Source organism: Pan paniscus, chromosome 4 (genome assembly GCF_029289425.2).
Source record: "Pan paniscus chromosome 4, NHGRI_mPanPan1-v2.0_pri, whole genome shotgun sequence".
Taxonomy (NCBI): domain Eukaryota; kingdom Metazoa; phylum Chordata; class Mammalia; order Primates; family Hominidae; genus Pan; species Pan paniscus.
The window spans coordinates 114,616,133-114,640,261 of record NC_073253.2 but is presented as its reverse complement, the minus strand read 5'-3'; the positions used below and the strand labels follow the sequence as shown (position 1 = coordinate 114,640,261).

Genomic DNA, 24,129 nt, shown 5'->3' with positions numbered 1-24,129 from the left:
CTCAGCCTGGCTGCGTAGGCCACATGAAAACACATATTGAAGCCAGGTGAGCTGGCACCAAGCATAAATGGCAGGTCAAACTGGAAGGAAAATTCATGAGCTGCTTATTCACTTCTTGACAGTCAACCCTGACTTCAACAAATCTGGTCTGGAGGCTTCAGGCACCTAAAGCTATCAGAGTCACGTAGGGAATTCTGCTTATAGTCTCTTTGCTTCATTACCTTCTTAGAAGAAACTCTGTTCCTAGTTACTTATAAAATTAACTATTATTCACTACAAAGCTGGAGAATGTATTATCATTAAGTCCACATAAACACAACTCCTCCCCTCCCCCATCTTCAAAACCATATAAATACCAGCCTAACTAACAGGCTTTACTCAGTCTTACAGATTCCCAGGGCAGCACTCCCTTAGGCAATTTACTCCCAACTCAGCAGTTAGTCACTCAGGACATACTACATCCCTGTACCTCTTCTTCAAGGTTTATAAACTTTTAGAATAAAATTTAAGCAATTGCTCTTTCAGATATCTTGGTCAGCGGCTGGGGGAGCAGTGCGCTGCAGCCCCACAAATGTTTCCGGAGAAAGGTGTCCTGACTCCCAGAGTGCACCAGGCCTGCTGCAATGTGCTCCAGAGAAAGAGAGGCTGTGGGATGTCTGCTTTTGCAATAGCACATTCTGTGTCAGAATGCTGACTCCCTTCCCACCCACACACATACATACCTTCTCCCCAAGGAAGAGTGTCTGTACCCAACCAGCACCCTCAATAGCTAATTTTTCCTGAATGATATTCTCAAAGGAATGAAAACAAGTGAGCTCACTGTTTACCTGCCTCTCACTTGGTCTACAACTTTCAAAATCCGGGATCTAATAGGATCTACTTGCAGAGCTCAATTTTATTTCACAATGTCTCGTGTTTTATTCTCTTGAGTTACACGTAGAAGGTGAAACAGGAAATCTTCATTTGTTTAAACATTCATCTGCGTTTTATAAATCCCCCCAAGAGGTAGTGAATGACAACTATACAAACAGACTAGGTCTGTCCTACTTCAAGGAGAGTGCATACAAATACCCAGGATGCTAAAACCTGTGTTTGCAAAAATCCTTGCTTGCAGAACATGTATTAAAGAGGATAGAAAGGGCTTGGCAATAACCTTGCTGGGCCTCAGTGCCTCACCTCTAAAATGAAGAGGTCAGAAAGAAGGATTGGCAAAGTCGCTTTTAGCTCTAAATCATGGTGATTCTATGTGTATTTGGTGGGAGAAGGGCACTTTAAATTACAAAAGACTTCTTACTACAGACCTTCCTTAAACATTAAAGATATACATATCATTTGGTTTTGTTTTAATTCAGCTTACACTATGTTTTAAAGAACAATCTTCTCTAAATGAAGACAGGTCTATAACCACACTAATCTCACTGACTTACAAGTTGCTAGCATAAAGACAGAAATGCTGACAAATAAATGATTTATAGGTAAATCCAGCAATTCTGCAGTGTTCTGAAATGCAATCGCTGGGTCCTGAGTTTTTCTGGCTCTACTGCATTCTCTTTCACCCACCCACTTTTTGGCTACTTCCTGGATCACCAACAGTCAGGAGCAGGAAATTTAACCATCCATATAATCCTGACTGTTCAATGGCGTAATGTGGGGGCAAGAAAGGTAGGATGCATATTCAATATGATAAAAATTTCAGAAGTGAGGGGAAAAAAGCTCCAAATGCATTTAAGTTTACAGAGCTGGAGGTGTCTGGCAATGCCAAGTTATCAAGTGATGTCCACTGTAGAGGAGAGAGTATGATAGATCTCTAAATGGATTTTCCACTTTTAGTCCTTGTCAGCACACAACACTCCAAGCCTAATGACTACATAAAAGGAAACAGATAAGCACGTCAAAGTCCGGTGTTTAAGAGCATATGCTGTACCTTTTACATTATGTATGACATCAAGGTCAGCTATACCCCTTGGTTTCATCAGAGCTGAACCACTGCTTTAACCTCCTTTTCTCTTCATTCCCTCTGCAAAGCAAAGGCTGGGGAAGGGCAGGAATAGGGGAGAAAACTTACAAAATAGTCCTTAGTGATGAATGATATTATATAAGCTGCCACACCATGTGAGGTTAAAACAGAGTACTACACAGTGTGGTAGCTTATAAAATATCATTGGGATTCTTATTACAGAAGAGGATATTAATCACCACTACGGAACAACTAAACTTTTTTTTTTTTTTGCCAAGGATTAACTTTAAAGAATGGAGACCATTCACTCAATCTACAACATTTAATGAGCACCTTTTACTCTGTAGGTCCTAGACATACAGCGGGGAATAAAACAGACATTGTTTTTCCCTGAAGAGCTTGTGGTCTAGAAGAGATGTTAAGCAGTGTGGGGAGAGCCAGCAAGGAAAGGAACAGGTGCTCTGAGAGAGGGCGACAGGGGATCTGAGTTTAGGTTCAGAAAAAGCCTCTCTAAAGAGCTGACCAAGAAAAGGAGGTCAGGTGGAGAGAAGGATATTTGGGGCAGGAAGACCAGCAAGTGCCAACGTCCTAGAATGGGGAGCTTGAGTTCTTCTATATGCAGAAAAGAAGGAGCCAGGAAGGATATGGGCTGACTGGTGTAGGAGGAGCCCAAGGTGGAAGGCGGGGCATTCTGCAGTAGGAATGACACCTGTTCCACAGACACAGGGAGGATAGATGTGGAAGGAGATGAGTCTGTCAGTCTGGAACAGGACGTTGAGGGAGTTATCTAACGGCTACTGTTTTCTTTGTGAAATAGCAGGCCTGGTGAGGCATGAGAGTAAGAACTGGGTGAGGTGGTGGTGGGAAATGGCTACTATGGGCAATGGAGGAGCGAGCCAGACTCACTCACCACTCAATCCTCACTCTTTTCCAAGTCCCCACAAAGTGACACCTTGCCCACCCCTTAACAATGGCTTTCTCAATTTCTGGTACCAATGCTTCAACATCCAGAGCAAAGGAGCCCTGGATGCCTTGATGCTTAGCACTAGGAAGATTCTCAGAGATCTCAACTGCCACTCACTGTAACTACTTCATAATTAAGCAATTTACTCAGGAAACAACTAAATGCCAAATACATGGCTATCAGCCTATCTCCTCAGGAAGCCCCATCCACTGGAAACTGTTGATATCCTCTTTTTAATGGTAGTCACCTTTTTAATAAAGTGAGTTTCTTCCTTCATTTCCCCTTCTTTCCTATTTATTCTATTTCTAAATAATTTAAACTCATTCAGTTTTTAATAAAGCAAGGCCTGGATTATTTTTCTCTGTTTAATACCCAAGCACAATCACTTATTCATTGTTAAGCAGGAAAAATTAAATCAATTATTTAGGAGATGGCTATAGGCTGGGGACAAATATCCAGCACCCCTGGCACAGAGTCAAGTATGTTTTAAGCTCTGATGGCTTAACAATATCCCCAGTCATTTGCTTCTACATTCACGCATATGCAAAAATATGCTGGCCTCCAAGGACTTAGATTCAACCCCAAAGTATACTAGTCTCTCAATACAGTTGAGAAAAATGACTTAAAAGTATCTCTTCTTACAGCGTATCAGGCATGAAGCATCCAAAGGCAGTTTTCTTGCAATACAGACATTCTTAAGAACTCATGGTGATCTCACACTAAATGGGATACATAAGTTCACCAGGATGAAAAAAAAAAAAAGCTACGTATAAGAGGAAAAGGACTAGTAACGATAGAGAAGATAACTGAGTTATTTACACAACATAGCTCGCTTCATCGACATCTGAGTGGTGGTAGCTAACCAGAAGGTTCTAGATTACAGCCAATAAACCAGCCTTGGAGAAAACACACCCAAAACACACAGACACCTATCCTTCATTTCCTGGCAGAAGCTATATGATTCTATCTGATTAATAAAGTGTTCAATCTCCCTCAAGAGTTATTCAGTATCCCACCCTAATTGCTATCAATTTAAAATTCTACTACCTCAGATTATTTTAAAAGAAACATTCTGGGCTTTCTTTAAAAAGCAGAGCGCCATATCATTTGTGGCCGATCTGCAGAATGTAAATGATGACAAGTGGAGGGAAGGTGAGGAACAAGCAGAAGGGGCCCCATTAACCTCTTCATAGGCCAGTTTGCAGGCTGCTTCCAAACTTAAAACCAGAGAGCTGGGCCCTCGAGGAGGGAAGACTGTGGATGTTGCTAGGGGAATGTATAATACACACTTTGGGATACTGTTTTTCCACTTTCTCTCCCACTCTCTCTTTCCCAAAAGACAGGGAAAACACACCTGGGAGAAAACACCAGCTTAAGTGCTACTTGTAATTCACACAGAAGTTCACCCTTGAGTTCTCTCAGCCTGGTTCCTATTTGCCTTCAACTACCTTTGACTTTGAATAAACTGCTGGTATAAAGACATAGAAAAGAAAAGCATCTATCAGCACACAGCTCCATCAGAACACAGGCCACGGCAAGAAAGCATTACTCCCCCCATACTCCACATCAAACTCAAAAACAATGCTCCTGGCTGTCATTTTTCATTCATGCCAGCCCCATATTTCTATTAAACAAACCTCCTTTTTATTGACTATTTCCCTCACACAGCATAATAAGGTAAACGTGAGCCCACAAAGACTACATGGTGAAACACAAAGCTTTCCTCTGGGAGGGGAATCAGTAAAAGGCAGAAGAGGACAAGTTTCAAGGGCTCTTCCTAACTGGTGTCTACCAAATGGAGAAATGATGGGGCTGCTCCTCTGTCTGCCAGAACTGCTGTGATTGACTTGAAATTAACCAGCTTTCCAAGAGACTACATGAAAAGAAAGAATATTTCACAATCTTGAATAGTCTCCTCTCTTACTCTCTAATTTTCCCCAACCACCCTCACTCCCACCCCCCACTTACAAGAGAACTTTTGTATACATAAAGTTTCAAGGAACAAAGCATACAAACACTCACACACAAATAAACTCCCCAAACTAACACCAGCGTATAATTGTGTTTTGGTTGGAGCTTTTCCAGCCCTGTCACCCGTTCTCTGTTAGGAGTAAATGAAACCCTTTGCTTTTGCGAAGTTAGAAACAGACAAACTCTTCTCAGTTTCAAGCTGCACAAGGACCCCCTCATATCTTTCAGCCCCCTCAAACCCCCAACGAAATGAACTCACTGCTGAAAACCCAGCAATGAAAAAACATTAATCTATTTCTCAAATACAGATTTTCGCTTCCCCTCACTCAGCTTCCCCTTTTAGCCGGAAACATATAGCGTTTCTAATTTCTGAAACCCCTTTTCAAGGGACACTCCACTCAGGGCTCTTCCAGGGATCCCGCTTTCAGTCTTTCTGATGCAGGCAGGCAGCCCTTTTCCAAGCACATTTTGCATTCTTGGAGTCCAAGTGGGGCTCTTTCGTTTCCAGAGAAAGCTAAAAAGCAGACTTAGTGGGCTGGCTGAACTAGGTCCGACTTTTCCTCCCCTCCCCTCTGAATGGCTGCGGGGGGAGAAGGGAGCCCAAGATGAGACCCGGGCTCCGCTTATCCAGCTCCGACTTGGCTTCGAAGGCGCAGGGCAAGCGGACAAAGTGCCCACCGCTCACTTTAAAACTCCCATCCGCTTCTACCACTGCCTTCCTCCAAATTCCTCCGCAGAACTTGGCCGGCCCCCAGGAGAAACCAGAATCCTACCTTCCTTGGATTCTTCTGCTTCGGAGTGCATAGTGTCAGGATAACCAGCTGCAGGGGCGATTACCGCTCACATGTACTCGGACAAGCCGCAAGTTCGCTCTGCAGCGAAATCCGCACACGACGGAAAATAAAAGGAAGAAAGCCACTAAAATCAAAACCTCCCCGGGGCGGGAGAGCGGGTTCTGGTGCAGGGATTTTCAGGGGGAAAGTTCTGCAAGAGTGACGAATCGCGTGTCAGCTGGGCGGCGGGAGTCCGCCCCCGGAGCCGCGCGCTCGGGCCGGCAGCGGGGCGGAGGCGACCTGGCGGGGCTGGCTCGGCCCGGGCGCACGCAGGTGGGGCGCAGGCCCAGACGGCAGCCGACTCTCCCGAGACACAGGGCCGAGAAGAGCCGTCGGCAAACGCACCAGACGGGCGGAAAAAAAGGTATAAAAAGAAAAAAAAGTCTCATCTCAGAGCACACTGTAGTTTTACATAAATAGTAAATGCATATAGGGTAGAACCAATGCCTCTGTATTTTTGGATTACATTTTTTGATGCCCATTTGACTTTGTCTTGGAGTGTTGCACCCCAAAAATTACGGATTTTAAAGCGGCTTTGGTATGTTATTTTTGTAGGAAAGTCGCATGGATATCGTCCATGGGGTTGCAAGGACCAGCTTAAGAGAGCACAATTTCACAAGTCCCAGAGCGGGGCCTTTTGAAGAAAGTGGAGCGGCCTCCACCCTTACCTTTGCACAGTAAAAGCAGACGGGGCTGCTTACTCATTCAGTATAGCCCCGGGCGAGCACTGTTACTCCAAGCACAGACCGGGCACTCACTGCTGCAGTTACTCCAAAGGGCCTTCCTCAGGGGGAGAGCACGGTTCCCTCCCGGCTACCAGCAAAAACTGGGGATGAATTCCTTCAAAATGCCAAAGGGGAGGTTTTCAGGATTTGAAATGCTGATAGAATAAAGAAGCCGGACAGCCTTCACAACAGATCTCAATTCTGCCCCCGGGTCTGGCCCACAGGCCCCTACAAATTGGCTGAGAGGAAGTCCCCTTAGCTCTGTGGAGCCTTGGTTTTCCCTTCTGCAAAGCGGGGACAAGAGCTGCCACTGATAGGCCTGTCTTATGGAGGTATTTTGTAGAACACTTGTTTTATCGCCAGTCTGAGGCAAAAAGTCCTCAAATAACATATCTGAAAGATCCGCTTGGAAATTATGAGAAAAAAATATACTCTTTTGACAAATTTATTTTCCAGTTCGTTTCTTTTTCTTTGTTTCCGATTTTATATAGGCAAAAATCAATAGAAACACTATGGCAAATTTAGTGAAAAGAACGTACAAAAGACATGGATTTAAGGAGTCTGAACTTAAATCCAGTTCTGCCATTTATCATTTGTATGACCTTATGCAAATTAACCTCTCTGAGCCTCCAGTTCCTCATTTGTAAAATGAAGATAAAAATACTATTACTTACTTCACAGATTTATGTCTGTATTAAATAAGGTAATATAAGCACAAAGGGATTTGAAAACCATAAGGACTACATAGATTATTACCATTGCACCATTAAAAGTAAATTTTTATAAAAGATACTCTTGGGTTTTATTTCAGTATTGACTTTGAACAGAAAAGAGTGCTTATGCTATTCACAAGCAGTGAAGGCTATTATAAATATTAATGTAAGAGGTCTAGATATTAAATCACATCCTACTGCTGAGAGATTCTAACATGCCTAAGATTCTAACATGTTATCTCAATTTCACTGAAAGAGCAGGATGAAGGGAGGAAGATATAGCCAGCCAGAGAAGGGAGAAGAGGAGAAACATCTGGAAAATATCAGTGTTGCAGAGCCTCCCGGAAACTGACCTCGCCACCGAAAGGGTAACAGACTGCACCCTTCCGAAAGTCACAGTTAACTTCATGGTCCCCTCTGCCACACATCCTGAGTCAGGAGCTGCTGATATGTATACCTTGCACTCAGTAATCTCAGACTTATGGGGAGATAGACTGAGATGAGGATGATTCTGAACCCAAAGAAATGCTCCCTCACCAGTCACAAGTGGCTTTTCCTGTCCTGCCCAAGTCAACATTCTGCCCCTCTCTCCCTATACCATCTATCCTTGCCCTTCTTCACTGCAACCCAGATGTCCACAGATAGTCCACAAGAGATCTTAAGGGATCTCACCAGGGCTGTGTGCTACACAAGAGAGCTTCCACTGATCTATAATTGGGGTAAAGCAACACCTTTTCAAGGTGATGATTATGCAAATCCAGACAACCCAAATTTCAGGCCCAATCTGCCTACAGCAGAATTACTTTCACTCTCTTCTTTTAGAAAGTACCCTTACAAGAAATATTTATTAAATGTCATTTTGCAAGTCCAACTGGGGACAAACCACATAAGATATGTTAAAATACATGTCCTTTAATGTGCTACTTGTTTTACAACTGCTGAATGAATAGTTCAAGCGCTCCCACGTCAGCCTTATAATTCATTTTAGATTCATGTTAGCTTCGTTGATCTTTGAACATTCACCATCGGCCTCAGGAAGCCTGGAGAGAAACTTCTTTTGTATTTAAATGCAAGCAAGCAGTCACCTTGGGGAAGAATGTTCTGTTTCAGCTCAAGAGCAATGAATGCTCAGCTTATTTTAAAAGGCTTTATGTGAATAAGTACATTCCTCAGTCTCCCGTATAACCTCAAAGCCATCTGCTCTGGGCAGGCTGCATTGCCCCATACCCCTACCCTGCAACATGGTGACAAAGGGCAGCTGATTCTCTAGGGCTCCCCTTGGCCTTCTGCTGCTCTCAGATATGTACTAGGTCATCTTGATTTTGCCGTGCTTTTATTCAAAAGGGGATAATTTACTTCTTAGCCCCAGTGAATAATGGTCCAGTACATCATAATGATTTGTTATCTCCTGTAGGTGGGACTTGTTGATTCTTGTATGTTTAAGAAACACCCCAACATCCTTCACATGGCAACATGTATGGAAGTCATACCAACAAACTATTACCGCCCGCCTGATACAAAATTGCAACTAAGTTAGCAACACTTCTCATTTAATAACAAACTGTACTTAAATTTAAATACTGTGTTGAACTCCTACAAGTGTCTAATAATGGAACTCCCACCTTTTGTGTCAAGATGGAAGAATGAAAATGGTAGCTAAGATTCTGAAGGTTTATTCATTCATTGAGGTATAATCAAATATTTGTGTGTGTCATATGTAAATTGACCCTACTCACCTGGGGCTTATTGACATAATTTTGTTAATTTGACCACAGACCTAAAGAACTCAACTTTCCAAGTCACCTTGGTTCTAAGGAAGGTTTATTAACACCAACTCTCGACTGAACTTTATCACAGGGCAGCAGAAAAATCTCTTTCCAAATTATGCCTTAAATAAAGCTGTTAAAAGAATTTTTTTTAAAGGCCTGACTTTTAGGCCTTTTGCTCACAGCTCCCCAGATGTCTTTTAAGAAAAGGGGAGATCAGTGAGTTTTCAGACTCACACAAATTAGAAGGCCAGCCGGCAGAACTGGGAAGACAAGGTACCTTTTAATTAGGAGGTATCAAATATTCCACTTACATTCAAGAATGTTGTATGTTCTCTGCAGTGAAAAATATGAAGCACCTCTGTAAGCTAGTTATGGACCTATAGCCTCTAGTTCGCAAAAACTTCAGGTCACCAAAAATGGTCATTTTTTTTTCTATCCTGCTGAGGCTGAATCTGCTTCCTTCAATTTGACTTTGAGACCTTCTTCAACTTCTCTTGTATCATTTTTGTCTACACCCTTGAAAGCCTTCGAAGGCTTCCGTGATCTATATAAAAAGTTGGCTGTCACTCCTATTTCCCCATATGCGGGAGAGATCTGTGTCTTGGTCTCACCTGGTTAGGCCTGTAGGCTTTGAGTTCTTCCTATTATCCTCAGACACATTTACATTTACCCTTCCATAACACAAGTAAGCCTAAGTGGGTATCTCTCCATGGCCTCTCCCTGGCCCAGGTTATTTGGCTCTCTTAGCCTTAAGAAAATGGTATTTATGGCCGGGTGCAGTGGCTCACCCCTGTAATCCTAGCACTTTGGGAGGCCGAGGCAGGTGGATCACAAGGTCAGGAGTTCGAGACCAGCCTTGCCAAGACAGTGAAATCTCATCTCTACTAAAAATACAAAAATTAACTGGGCACAGTGGCAGGCTCCTGTAATCCCAGCTACTTGTGAGGCTGAGGCAGAAGAATCGCTTGAACCCAGGAGGTGGAGGTTGCAGCAAGCTGAGATCGTGCCACTGCACTCTAGCCTGGGCAACAGAGTGAGACACCATCTCAAAAAAAAAAAAAAAAGAAAGAAAGAAAAAGAAAAGAAAGAAAAGAAAAAGAAAAAAGAAAATTGTATATACTAGAATTGAAAAAGGGGATGCTAAAATGACAGTGGATTTATACACCTTTGCAGAAGGTCAAGCTCTGTGCCTCAAGTGGCCTTAAGTGCTGAGTACAGATGCTCCTCAACTTAGCGATGGGGCTACATCAGGATAAAACCATCATAAGTTGAAAATATATTTAATACACCTAACATACTCAACACCATAGCTTAGCCTAGCCCACCTAAAATGTGTTCGGAACACTTACATTAGCCTACAGTTAGGCTAAATTATCTAGTACAAAGCCTATTTTATAATAAAATGTTGACTATCTCAGGTAACTTTTTAACACTGCACTGAAAGCAAAAAAAGCAGAATGGTTGTATGGGTGTTCAAAGTATAGTTTCTACTGAATGTGTATCACTTTTAGTACAATACAAATAGAGTAAGGCTGGGCACACTGGCTCATGAATTTAATCCCAGCACTTTGGGAGGCTGAGGTGCAAGGATTGTTTGTGGCCAGAAGTTTGAGACCAGCTTGGACAACATAGAGAGACCCTAACTCTACAAAAAAATTTTTAAAAGGTTAACCGAGTATGGTGGTGCATGCCTGTAGTCCTAGCCACTTGGGAGACTGAGGCAGGAGGATCACTCTTGCCCAGGAGTTCAAGGCTACAGTGAGCTATGATCATACACTGAATTCCAGCCTGGGCAACAGAGTGAGACCCCTCTCTCTACACACACACACACACACACACACACACAGAGACCCCTCTACACACACACACACACACACACACACACAAATACACATAGAGTTAAAAAATTGTAAGTCAGGGACCATCTGCACTGGGATAAGACTGGGGAGGCTGATGTGGGCTGGGGCAGAACCATGTGAGAGGAAGATGCTGAGGATGAGTGTGGAGATGAGGGAAGGAGAAAGCCACTGGCGGCCAGGTCCTGGGAGTTTGAAGTTATGGGTAATCCCTCTCCTCAGTCTGCCCAGTGACTTCTCCCATAAATTCTACACATTCACTAATGCTCTGGATGTGAGTGCCTAATTCTGAGAGAATGGGAAGAATTGCTGACATCGGAGATGAGCACACACAGAGAGACAATAATACATCTGGGATGTGCTTGTTTCCTAGGCTTTCTAGGTGTATTTCTCTTCTAAGAAATCTTCCTTGTTAAAAAGCTTTTAGCAGATGATAAAACACAAGCATACTCTCCAAATCAGGTCAGAAAATATTATCTGAACAATTTATGACCCACGGTCCTTCTTTTATAACACAGTCATTCCTCAGCATCTGTGGGAGATTGGTTCCAAGACCCTTGAGGATACCAAAATCCAAAGATGCTCGTCTCATATAAAATGGTGAAGTATTTGCATATAACTTACATATATCATCCCATATGCTTTAAATTATCTCTAGATTGCTTATAATTCCTAATACAATGGCTACATATCACTTCATTCACGTAAATTCAACATAGTAGCGGCAAATTCAAGTTTGGCTTTTTGGAACTTAGTGGAATTTTTTTTCCCTCAGAATATTATTGATCTGCCGTTGATTGAATCCACAGATGCCAAATCTATGAATATGGAATGCACAGATATGGAGGGCTGGATGTACTTAGCAATAATGTCTTGTATTAGGTTTTATTTAGACTCCCAAATTAGCCCCCTTGGGTCATCATACTCATTTTACAGATATGTAATTAAAGAAATGGAGGTTACATGATTTGCTCAAGGTCACAAAACTAAGTAATAATGTTCTTTAGACCACAATGAATGCAATCTAAGCCTCCTGTCTCCTATATCCAGACTTCTCACTGTATTAAACTGTTCCTATAAAATCCAAGTCCCTTATTTTGCAGAGGAGTAACTCAAAGATTGCTAATATTGGGAGGTCCCCATAGAGTTTATGGCTGGCCATGGTTCTAGCGTTGAACCATCGTCAAATCTCTCTGTTCAAATGATTTGATCACAGCCTTAAACTGAAGCCATTCAATTCCTGATATTCAATGCTTTAAATATGCTATAAATTCAATAGCTTCTATTTATTCAGCTGCCTGAAACTATGAATCTTTTTTTTAAATCAAAAGTTCAGTAAGGACCTTAATTAAAAGTTCAGTAAGCCTCATCGGATATGGGCTGCCAGGAGCAAGGAAAAGAACACCAGACTCAATTTGGGAGACCTGGCCCTGATTACTGACACCCGCATCAGCGGAGCAAGCACTGGCTGTGCCTCATTTGCATTAAGATGGGTTTTCTTCCTATTCATTATTTCTTCATTTTTCCTCTAAAAATAGGCAAAGTCATTTAACCTCTCTGTGCTTTTGTTTGCACATCTGTACAATAAGAATGACGTCACTTATTTAACAGGGTTGTTATAATGATGAAATGAGTAAAGAACATGATGGAACACTGAAAATCATGAGGTTCCCCTCTTCACTTTTCCAAATATAATCATGATTAAGGCCAGATTGTCCCAGATTGTTTAAGAGTGTCTATATGGAGGCCCTAAATGCTGGCTCTGTAAATATTCCAGATAGGTGTGGCAATTTAATGTGTGTGGTCTAGCAATGGAAAAGGAAAACAAAAGGGCTGAATTTCTTTCCTGTGCTCAGGTGAGTGGGGTCAACATGGAAACAGCATGAGAGGGGCCATAGAAGGGATTCACCAGGAAGAAGAGGAAAGGCGGGGCTGAGGTGGCCAGGACAGCACGACATCACATCTGACCAAGGCATCCTCAGCCTTCCTTCAGAAAAGCAGCAGAAAGAAAAAGGGATCAAAAATCACAGTGTGGAACTCAGGCTTGAAAGAAACCTTAGATGTTGTCTATTCTTTTTTTTTTTTTTTTTTTTTGAGATGGAGTTTTGCTTTTGTTGCCTAGTCTAGAGTGCAGTGGTGCAATCTCAGCTCACTGCAACCTCTGCCTCCCAGGTTCAAGCAATTCTCCTGTCTCAATCTCCCGAGTAGCTGAGATTACAGGCATGTGCCACCCTGCCTGGCTAATTTGGTATTTTTAGTAGAGACAAGGTTTCACCATGTTGGCCAGGCTGGTCTTGAACTCCTGACCTCAGGTGATCCACCCACCTCAGCCTCCCAAAGTGCTGGGATTACAAGCGTGAGATTCCGTGCCCGGCCAGAGATTGTTTAATCCTCTACCTGGCTGGTGAAGCAATCTCCTATCACATCACCGGCAACAGACATTCATCCAGAATTGCCTTGACAAACTTTACTACCAGAGACAGCCTCCTTGAAAAAACAACTCCATTTCCATCCTAACCGTTAGAAAGTTCCTGTGTATACTAAACTAAAATTCAAGTCTAAGGGCAGTAATTGTCAAATTATTTCCACTCTAACCACTGCCTTTACTCCTTACAGCAAGGAAATAATTTTGTGATGAGATAAACATAGGTTTTTAACTAAATTTTATTTTCAACAACCTAGTGGAGACCCCTCACATCGCCTGGCTGATGTAGCTGAATTCAGTGTGAGACAGTTATGCAACTTTCCAGTGCTTGCCACACATCTGCTATTGATTATCGTGAGCATTCAGAAGCAAGCAGCTCTGCTCAAGACACCCAGTGATAATCTTTCTCCTCAGTGTGCTCACTCCAAGGGGGCAGAAAACAATGCCAAGACAGGTTGAGTAACGGGCCCTACTTGACTGTATTTGAGCAGTTAAGAGCTTTATTCAAGTTTCTGAACAAAATTCGAAATGTGAAATGCACAAAGAAGACAAATGTAGTACTCCATTTGTGGAATCTGGACCACAGACTCCTGGTCTGAGATCTATCTGAAAGTCTAACCCACTTCTAGTTGCCATAATTTGATTTTGGCATTGAGTTTCTGACATGGGTAGAATCTATTAACAATTGTGCCAACTGATGACTGCTTAGGAGACAGAAAAGGCTGACATAGGCTTGCAGTTGAGAGTAGCCAAGGCTGACACTCAACAGAAAAACTCAGCAGGTGGTGAAAATGTGAACTGAAGCAGAACTTATCCAAACAGGGCTTCAGGGAAAATGGGAGGTTATTTTTGCAGGTAGCAGTGAAAGGCATGCATCAGAAGTTTCTCCTCTTGAATAGGTCAGGTTACAAAATTTAAGGTACTCAGCCTCTCCTTAAAGAAGAGCTGCAGAAATATGTACTAGTTATGATTCACAAAGTTGTAGGCATCATGAAAATGAATGCGTTTTCTGAGAAACTGCTCACCTGAACAATGTGCTAGCCTACCTAAAAAAGATGATATTAAGTCCATAAATTTCCTAGTACAAACAGGAGATCTAAAATTCACCAACCTTTTCAATCTGAAGTCTGTTTCAACAGACATTTTACTACTGAACTCAGCAAAGCCCCATCATATGCCGTTTAATTTTCTCAATTTCAATGATATATAATCAGCCCATATCAGATAGAAAGAAATGATCTAAATGGGTACATTGGCTACCATTCCCCCTAATGATTATATGCTGCAGAGTAAGCATGAGAAGGAGCTGGGAATTTGCTGTTCCCTCTCTCCCTCTAGTCTCTGCATGGACTTTTACACTGTGAGCATCTCACACACTGATAATGAATGTTGTGTTTAAGGCAATGTATTGTTTCATAGCAAAATGCCTCAAAGACATGCTAACTCTAGTATCTGGTCTTAAAGAAATAGCAACCTGTTTCAATGCTAAGGAAACAGTGGGAGTAAGTCTTATACTTAATAGGAGATGGTATATCAGCCTCCAACCTGGTAACTTCCTAAGAGGATTTTTAAAATAATACTGACCCCATACAATTTTCACTTTACATATTACTCATAGTCTTAACCAAATTGGCATCTTACAATCTCATATGTTACAGTGATGCAGTCAAGAGTTGCTGAAAAAGACATGATTTTAGTTCTGAGGTCCCCAAATTATGTGCCAGTGTACCTCAGGGCACTACAGCAAATTCACAGAGGTGTGCAGGATATTTTGTCTTTGAGGGAAACAAAGCAATACACAACATTTCTCAGATGCTTGCATGAATGACTATTTCAAGCGAATTCACAGTTTAACATATTGTGTTATTTTCCTTTTGATGATGTCATTTCTTTGCAAAGCTAGGTTGTTGGTGGTTGCTGTGATAAAAGGCAAGTATTAGTTGAAATGTGATGTGGAACAGGAAATTAGGGTATTGGGATTCAACCCAATTTCTAAGTTTGAGGAACTGTAATAAGTTTACTGCCTCACAGCTCGAAATTCACCCTTCATTACTCACTATGTGAAGACATAGAAGGGACCTTTACATATTTTTTCTTTTGTTAGCTGGTACCATTCTAAGCTTCATCAGTGGAGAGTACTGTAGAGACATTACAGAAAGAAGCAGTTTTCCTTCCTGGTTCTGGTACACTCTTTCTGCAGGCTGCTGCAAACACGCATGGCTCCTAGAGTATCCACACCTTCTTCAGCAACTGGCTCCTGCTGAACATGATGGTCAGCACCTCCCAGCCTCCAGCAGCTTCCACTGGCATCCCTCTCGGTTGATTTTGCAGCAGAGTGCATCCAATGAAAGACCTCCACATGAATAGCTTTCCTCAGCATCTTAGAGGGTAGATTTCTAGCGAGTTCTGCCAGCACAGCACCCCAGTGACTTCTCTGCCAGCCCAGGAGCCACAGCAGGCCATGACCTCTCCAGCAAGGTCTGGAGCAGAGAGAAGCATGTGTTTGGGTGCTCTATCAGACCCACGGCCCACGGGTAGGGGCTGCTCCTTATATCTGCTATTCCTCTGTTATTTAAAGTTCTCTTTACTTCCTATTAGCTAGTCCCCATTATAGTGAACTATTTCTCTTTTTCTTAACAGTTTTCTTTTGTATTTTTTAAAAATTGTGGCAAAATACATATAGTATAAAATTTACCATCTTAATAATTTTAAATATACAGTTCAGGAGAATTAAGTACATTCACACTGTTGTACAATCATCACCACTATCCATCTCTATAACTTTTTTCATCTTGCAAAACTGAAACTCTGTACCCACTGAAGACTAATTCGCCATTCTCTGCTCCTGTCAGCCCCTGGCAACCACCATTCTACTTTTTGTCTCTATAAATTTGACTACTCCAGGTAACTTACATTCAGTGGAATTAAAGAGTATTTGTCTTTTTGTGATGGCTTATCTCACTTAACATCCTCAAGATTCATCCACATGGTAGCAGGTCAGACTTTCCTTCCTTTTTAAGGCTGGGTGATATTCCATTGTATGTGTATAACACATTTTGTTTATACATTCTTCTGTAGATGGATACCTGGATTGCTACCACCTTTTGGGTTTTGGTTTACAAATATCTCTTTGAGATGCCTTTTCAATTCTTTTGAGTATATACCCAGAAGTAAAATTGCTAAATCATATGGTAATTCTATTTTTCATTTTTTAAGGAACTGTCATATTGTTTTCCTAGCTAATACTTCTTTATTTTAAACTTTCCTTTAAATTACTGTGTACTTTATATTGTCATTAGACCCTGACCAATATATGCAATGCCCAACAGGTACATACATTCCATTAAGAAATGAAGAGTAACATAAAAACATTATTTTTAAATATTTCAATATATATGTATTATTTTGTACAACTACAAAGTTATCAATACAGAAATACTAAGTTGTTTGGAACTAAGTACTTAACAAATGAAACTGCTAAGTATTTCTTTTGTCCTAGAAATGGCATGAAAAGAATTACTGAGACCACTAAATTACTGAGACCACTAAGGGTGCATGAGCCAAGAACATTTGGAAGGCTCTGCTCTAGCCTACATGTTTCCAGCTGCCATTAGGACCTGTCTGCTTGAATGGTTCCTTAGGCTCGCTCTATCTAGGGGTATCCCTGAAGGCACAGATGGAGCCTTAATATTAACCGTACTTAATATTACATTTCTTTATAAATTTTTCTCACTTAGGCACTGGGGGCTACAAACCTTACAATTATCTTTGACTTATGCTGCTCTGTCTCCCCTTATTTCTAATCTCACATCAAAATGTTTCCTGGATTGGCCTTTTTTTCTCTCCATTCCTGCAGCAGTCAGTAAAGCCATCATCTCTAGTTAGCATTGCCTAACAGATTTTAAGCTAGTTTCCCTTAAACAAGACCGTGGGTTGAAAATTCAAATGCTCACTGAGGCTAGAAATATGTTAATTCATACCTGCCACACAAGAATTGGCTGCCTCAGTCCTTGCACCCATGAAGGCAACACCAATAGGACAGGCTGTGGGTGAGGCCCCATTCCCAGGATGCCAGCTATTACAGTGTGGATGTTTGTCCCTTCCAAGCCTCATGTTGAAATGTGATGGAGGTGGGGCCTGATAAGAGGTGTTTGGGTCATGGGGGTGGATCCTTAATGAATGGCTTGGTGCCCTCCCCATAGTAATGAGTGAGTTCTTGCTCTATCAGTTCATGCGAGAGCTGGTTTTTTAAAAGAGCCTGGTATCTCCTCCCCTCTCTCTTGCTTCCTCTCTGTGTGACACATCTGCTCCTTCTTCACCTCTGCCATGAGGAAAAACTTCCTGAGGCCTCAACAGAAACTGAGCAGATGCTGGTGCCATGCTTGCATAGCCTGCAGAATCAGGAGCCAAATAAACTTCTTTTCTTTATAAATTACCCGGGTTCTTCTTTTTGGCAATACAAAACAGACTAATACACCAGCTGAAGTACCAACTTCTCACTCTCAAAGAAAGCAATGGCAATGCAAGTGAGTGTGAATGATGCTACTTGAGGCAAAATCATGAATGTGCGCCCACACACACGTAGATATGAGTGGTTTGAAAAGGAATCATTCAGAAATTTTTGACACTTGTTTTCATTAACTGGAAATTACTTGAGACAAACCTTATGATGAATCATGACACCCTGTGTGGTCACACAGCGGGGGCAGCTGCTGCTGGTCTATTTTTTCAGCTGTTATATCCGCTTTTTACCCTACCCAAAGCCATACTCAGGTCCCAACTCCTCTTAAAAGCCTACTGAAACCCACAGTGGACCTATACTTCTACAGTGAACTTGTGCTATACTTAAAGTTGATAATCTTGATGTTAGTTGTCTTCTGAGGCAGCTCCATAAGCTATTTAAAACACAAGATTATACCTTGCATTTGTTTGTTCTCCTTTCTAGAGCATACAATGCATGCTGGACACTTTCAAAGCACTATATAACTAATAAAATAATCATTTAATAATTTCATAATACTGAATTATGATAGCATATAAGAATAATCTTAATCTCCTCTTCCCCAAAAAGTACCTTACAAGAAACTATGTACATAAATATCTGCTATCTTCAAAGAAAGAAAACAAGACAAGAAAATTTGCATGGCATCTGCAGAACCGAGGTTAGTAATTTTCGACAATCTATAAACCTATCAAGTTTACAAAAGTTCTGTCAGAAAAGGAGCCAAGAAAGAAATAAATCTGACAGCTGCAAACCTTCTGTTTTACAACATGCACAGAATGGACGCACTTCCTTCGACATCCTTATAAACAGAGTGCCGAGCAAATGCAAACATCCCCGGTAGAAGTCCAGTGGACTCCAGACTTAATTAATGGATTGTGCTTATCTTTACAGAGGCAACCTTACTAGCCACCTATCAAACCCACCACAATTGCTTTAGGAACTATTAATAAGATGGATTGAACAAAATTCCATTTCAGTTGATGGCATTTCCAGGGCAAGCAAGACACCAGCAGCGGCTGCCCACTGTAAAAGAGCAGCAATCTCACCATCCTCTGATTGGAAACTTTGTTTCCTTTAAGTTAAGAACTAACATCCGGCACTGGACCACCTGAATATTTAGACTAATAAATCCCAGATGGGAATTCCAGACACCTCTTTGCTAAAGACATGCAGGCGATAAACATTCTATTAAGCAAGTCTCCTAGGAGTGAGCTTCCCTTCAGAGACTGTTTTCATTTACAGCATACTGTGTTTTCTAAAGCCAATTTGGGATCCCTCATTGCACAATGTGTAATTAATTTTGTCATCTGTTTTTTAATGGATGAAATTAATCTGTGAATGTAAAAAGGTAGCACCTTAGTTGTCCCTAATATCTTGTTATTAGATCAGAGAAAGACAAAAGTATACTATTTGGCCATAGCCCCAAATTCTGAATCAGCCATCCAGTATAGAACCAAACAATGTATGCGCTTATATTAAGCTATATCTTAATATCCTAGAAATAATAAGCATAATTTATCAAGCACCTATTATGTGCTAAGTACAATTGTAGGCACATAATAGAACATACCTCTACTCTTACTACGTATCAGCATAGCGGTGTTTTCCAGCTCATGAAGTGCTGCTGCATACGTTGCCACTAACCCTCATAACAATCCTATAAGGAAGGTATCTTGGGAATAACTAACTCTGTTTGCTCCTGATAAGGATACAGATCCTCAGAGAAATCAAGTGGCTGGCCCACAGTAACTTGGATTACACAGTAAGCTAGGATTGAGTGTGAGCTGAGAGTAACTGTGGGTCTTCTGACCTCACTCCACGCTATATTTTCTCTACACTATGGTGTCTCTGAGCACAGCACAAAATTATACTTCAAGGCAAATCTGCCATATGCCCCAACAGAATAGGAAATAAGAGCCGGGTGGCCAGGCATGGTGGCTCATGCCTGTAATCTCAACACTTTGGGAGGCCAAGGTGAGTGGATCACTGAGGTGAGGAATTCGAGACCAGCCTGGCCAACATGGTGAAACCCCATCTCTACTAAAAGTACAAAGTTAGCCGGATGTGGTGGCGCACGTCTGTAATTCCAGCTACTCAGGAGGCTGAGGCAGGAGAAGTGCGTGAACCAGGGAGGAGAGGTTGCAGTGAGCTGAAATCGCGCCACTGCACTCCAGCCTGGGCAACAAGAATGAAACTCCGTCTCAAAAAAAAAAAAAAAAAAAAAAAAAAAAACAGCCGGGTGTGGTGGCTTATGCCTATAATCCCAGCTATTTGGGAGACTGAGGTGGGAGGAACTCTTGAGCCCTGGAGTTTGAGACCAGCCTGTGCAACATAGCAAGACCCCATGTCAAAAAAAGAGAAGGGGTCAGGCAATAACAGAAGTAAGGGAAGTCAGAGGGTAGTCCTGATTGGGAAACTCTGAGCTTGGCTGACTTGGGGAAAGAGGGAGGCAGACATTAATAGAAAAGGGGAAGTCCAGAGGAGGAACAGGTGTGGCCAAGGGGGAGGGCAAGGAGCTCCACTTCACACGTCTAAGGCTGAGGTCTCAGCGGGGTAACTGATGTGGAATGAGCTTGAGCATCTTCTATCAGATCTGTTTCTCACATAGCCAGAGCTCTTCCAGGAAGCACTGGGTCTGCTATAAAGCCCACAGTCTTCAATGAAAATATTTCTAAAACAGATTATGTAGAATATCTACTCTTAACTACATGAAAGCTATAGAACATACTTTTTGAAAAAGACTGTTGTTAATCACACTGTTCTATAACATACATAGGAACCTACATTTGCTCACTAAATCTGCCAAATAAAGTTGTGCTTTTTCATTGCCTTTACACCCAGTTAACAATTTCTGCCCAATTTCAAGAGAGAAGATGCATGTGATCAGGATTTCACATTACTTTTAAATGCTCTAGAAAGCCTGTCCCAATACATAGTAGAGCTACAGAATAGATGTAACTCCCTGAATATAACAGAGTCTGGTTTTCAGAGGTAAGGGAAAGGACACTGCATTCTAAAATCTGAAAAGTAAAACTGCATATAGTTAAAACCACTTTTAAAATTATTTAGATGACCCAGAAAGTTCAGTACTACCTACATGGTTTTGAATATACACAATACTATATCAGTTCCTCTAACTGTAAGTCTATATTTCTCTATAGTGGTCAGTCAGATATTCAAGTTCTTCCTTCATAATGACGATCAATTCATTATAGCCCACTTGCCTGGTCTTCTAAACAATGTGCTTCCCATTCTGCTGATGGTCAGAATCTTTAAAACTCATCCACTTCACACATTTTATGAACAGGTAGCGGTTATTCGTTCAAGCAATGCAGAGTTCCTCCCTGGTAATGAAGTGGCTGAATATGAATGGGCAGGATTTCCTGACAACTGTCTTCTTCCTCAGGGCCAGATGTCACTTTTTATTGATAGCATCTAATATCCCCTCTACAGTTTCTAATTGGAGGTCTAGGGAATGGGAACTAGGGAGAATCAAAGGTTGTGAAGGAAACCAGGGATTCACTGTCTACTCTAAAGGAACCTGTAGATGTCACTGTTCAGATGTCATCTTTATGTATTTGTTAACTTCACAAACATTTATTGAGCACCTACCATGTACAGGTACAAGGTCAATGATGTAGATACAACAGCCATGATATCTGCCCTCACAGAGCCAGTCATGGGTGAGGGTGGGAAAGGGGTTGGAGGAGGAAACATAACATACTAATTAAAATATAGTACAATAAGTTTAATAGCAGAAAAGCAGGAGGTGTTATGAAAGCTCATAGGAGAAGTACCTCAATCAGGCCTGAGGGACGGAGTCGTGAAGGAAGGGTTCCTGAAAAAAGTAACGCCAGCCAAAGAAGAGGAAGAGAGGGAGAAAAGAAAGAAAAATGCCCCCAGGTAGAGAATAACCAGTCAGAAGTGAAGGCTGAAGACCAATGGCTATGATGGTTGGGTGACCACTGGAGATTCTTTGAGAAAGATAACTTAGTAACATGACTAGAGATAGCAGCCAAATTGCAAGAGGTTGCAGAATGATCTGGTGTTGAGAAAGCAGAGACAGCACTGGTGGACTATTCATTACTCCTGAAGGGAGTAAGTTGAGAGAGTACCCTGAGGAGAAAGCATTATCCAAAAAAACCCTGCAAATTTAGCACAGCTTTAAGTGGCTTTGAGGAAGGAATATGACATTCCCATAACTCTCCCATTGGCCAACACCAAATACGGGGAAGCAGGGTGACACCCAGCTCTTACAAAAACACATTTGCAAGAATTTGCGTGGACTCTGACATGGGTTTGAATAATGCAAATTTAAAAAGATAAAGTCAAAACCTTCTTCATGTTCAGTGGCTGGTGCTGGTTCCGCAGCTCTAACCTAAAGGGGACAACACAAGGTGTTATCTCTGAGAGGCTACCAAGCCCCAGATTATGCTCTTAGCAGTACAGGAAATACTATCATTAGAAGGGTGATACCTTGGGTTAAACTCTGATTTTCTGTTCTACCATCAGGTTCTTTTAAAAACACTAAACATCCCTTGGAGGAAAAGCCGGTGGATGACTAACAGCTAAGAGTAAAGAATTCACTCATCTCTTTGTTCCTTCCCTTCAGAGATGAGGACTAGAGGGCACCCCAGATAGGAAACAGAGATACAGAAATTAAGGCTGTTACAAGGGTTGGGAGAAGAATGAACACAAACTTGTCCCATTCCCAGTTCTGCCCTGGCCACTAACCCCATGCCTGCCTAAGACCAAGAAGACAAAGAAGACTGAATATAGCCAGCAGATAACTTGCAAAGCAGAAGTGAGAGTTTCAAATGCTTAGGGTTCCTTCTCTTCAGTGATGCAAATTTTTTTAAATGATGTAAAATACTCAGAACTGTTTTGATTGAGATTTCCATCTCTACTTCTCTAAACAGATTCAACCTCTAAAGGCCAGGAACCAAAAAAAATGACTTCCGTGAAGATATGATTTCTTTTGATGTGCTTCCAATCTGTGGGTGAAAATTTTGGTGGCACTCTTATCCCGGAGATAGCCAGTCTTCTCATCTAAGGCAAAAGCTGGAATCAAGTATATAAATGAAACTATAAAAGGCTCACATCCATAAATACGGTATCTCTGAGACTGAGCAAACACAGCAGTGATAGTTGAAGTCAGATGGCTTATAGCCCAAGGATCGTAAGCTGGTAGACTTGGGACCGAATCCAGCTCATGTAGTTTTTTTGTTTGTTTTAAGTTTTTTAACTGAACTTCAATGCCTTTAGATGAGACCTGTTGTTTCTAAATTTACCACAGGTCTCACGACTTGAGATTGTTCACATAGAGCACTATTTACACATTCATATTACTTGCCTGGTTCCTGTGGACATTTGAGTTTGGGACCATTGACTTATATAGACTAACATTAAAAACAAATAAGCAACCTCTCGCTTAGGTGGAGTTCTGGTGCTGTTTCACAGCAGAGCGCTGGAGGGTTATTGAGCAACAGGATCACTAAAAAACGATAAACCACAACAGTGTGCAACACCATTGTAATCAGATTTACAAAAAAAAAAAAAAAAGCAGGAGACCAAAAACACCAGTGAAGCTCACCAGCCCTGAATAAAAGGTGTCTACGGCTTTGAAACCGCTTTATAACAGAAGTACCTGCCAGGAGTCACTGAGCTTCCTTCATGTGCACCGCTCCCACAATACCCCGACATCTGGATGTCCCAGAACACAAGCCTGGCAGCCAACATCCAATTCTGGTTCGGCAAAGGAAACGACCCCTCTATTCGGTGAACTAAGGCCATAAATGCACTATCTGTGGTATCCAACTAAAAATACTCAACTTGGTGCAATTCAAACCGCCACTCAGCCAGTCCAGCCACTTGGTGGCTATTTAAGACATCTGCAGCACATACCACAGAAACTGTGCCATCACCTGTCTGTTCATATGTCCGGATATGGAGGACCAAAGTCCCCACCCCTACCCCCACCTCAGCTCTCCATGACACTTCCTGCCACACCCTGCCCAGAACCCAAGAATCGGAAAGCTAATGCTCAAAGGAAGGTTTCGAGGTTGTCTTATTCAATCTCCCCATTCCTCAAACTTGTTCACAAATGAGAAAACAGGCCGAGCAAGTTGATATGATGAGTATCTTAAGAGGAACTATTAATAGAATTAAATCTCCAGGACCTCCATGGTGGCCTCAGGAGCTCAGGGCTCCTTTCTGCAACCAGCCTCCCAGGAGCAGGGCATGCCTTTGGGCACAGTGGTCCTCTGCAGCCTAGCCCAATGTTCCTGAATCGAATTTCTATGACCCACATGGGCAGTCTAGCTCACTCAAGTTCCTTGTTAGGGTCTGGGTGAAAGCCTCCCTGGTAATAAAGGGTTCCTCTGCTCTGGCTGGCCCCCTGTGCGTATATTTC

At 41.9% G+C, this 24,129-nt stretch overlaps 1 protein-coding gene across 3 annotated transcripts in view; it reads right to left on the bottom strand.

Moving 5' to 3' along the window:
• The window catches only part of TNFAIP8 (TNF alpha induced protein 8), a 127,761-nt gene that overhangs the window by 32,799 nt on the left and 70,833 nt on the right, over nucleotides 1-24,129 (bottom strand). The window contains exon 1 of one of the 3 annotated variants that reach the window (XM_003826711.6): nucleotides 5,666-6,215. The exons of the other annotated variants lie outside the window; for them this stretch is intronic. Coding sequence (XP_003826759.1) covers nucleotides 5,666-5,696 — 31 coding nt within the window. The 5' untranslated portion in view covers nucleotides 5,697-6,215. Of the gene's footprint in view, nucleotides 1-5,665; nucleotides 6,216-24,129 lie in introns of those variants that run through there. 3 annotated transcript variants of the gene reach the window in all.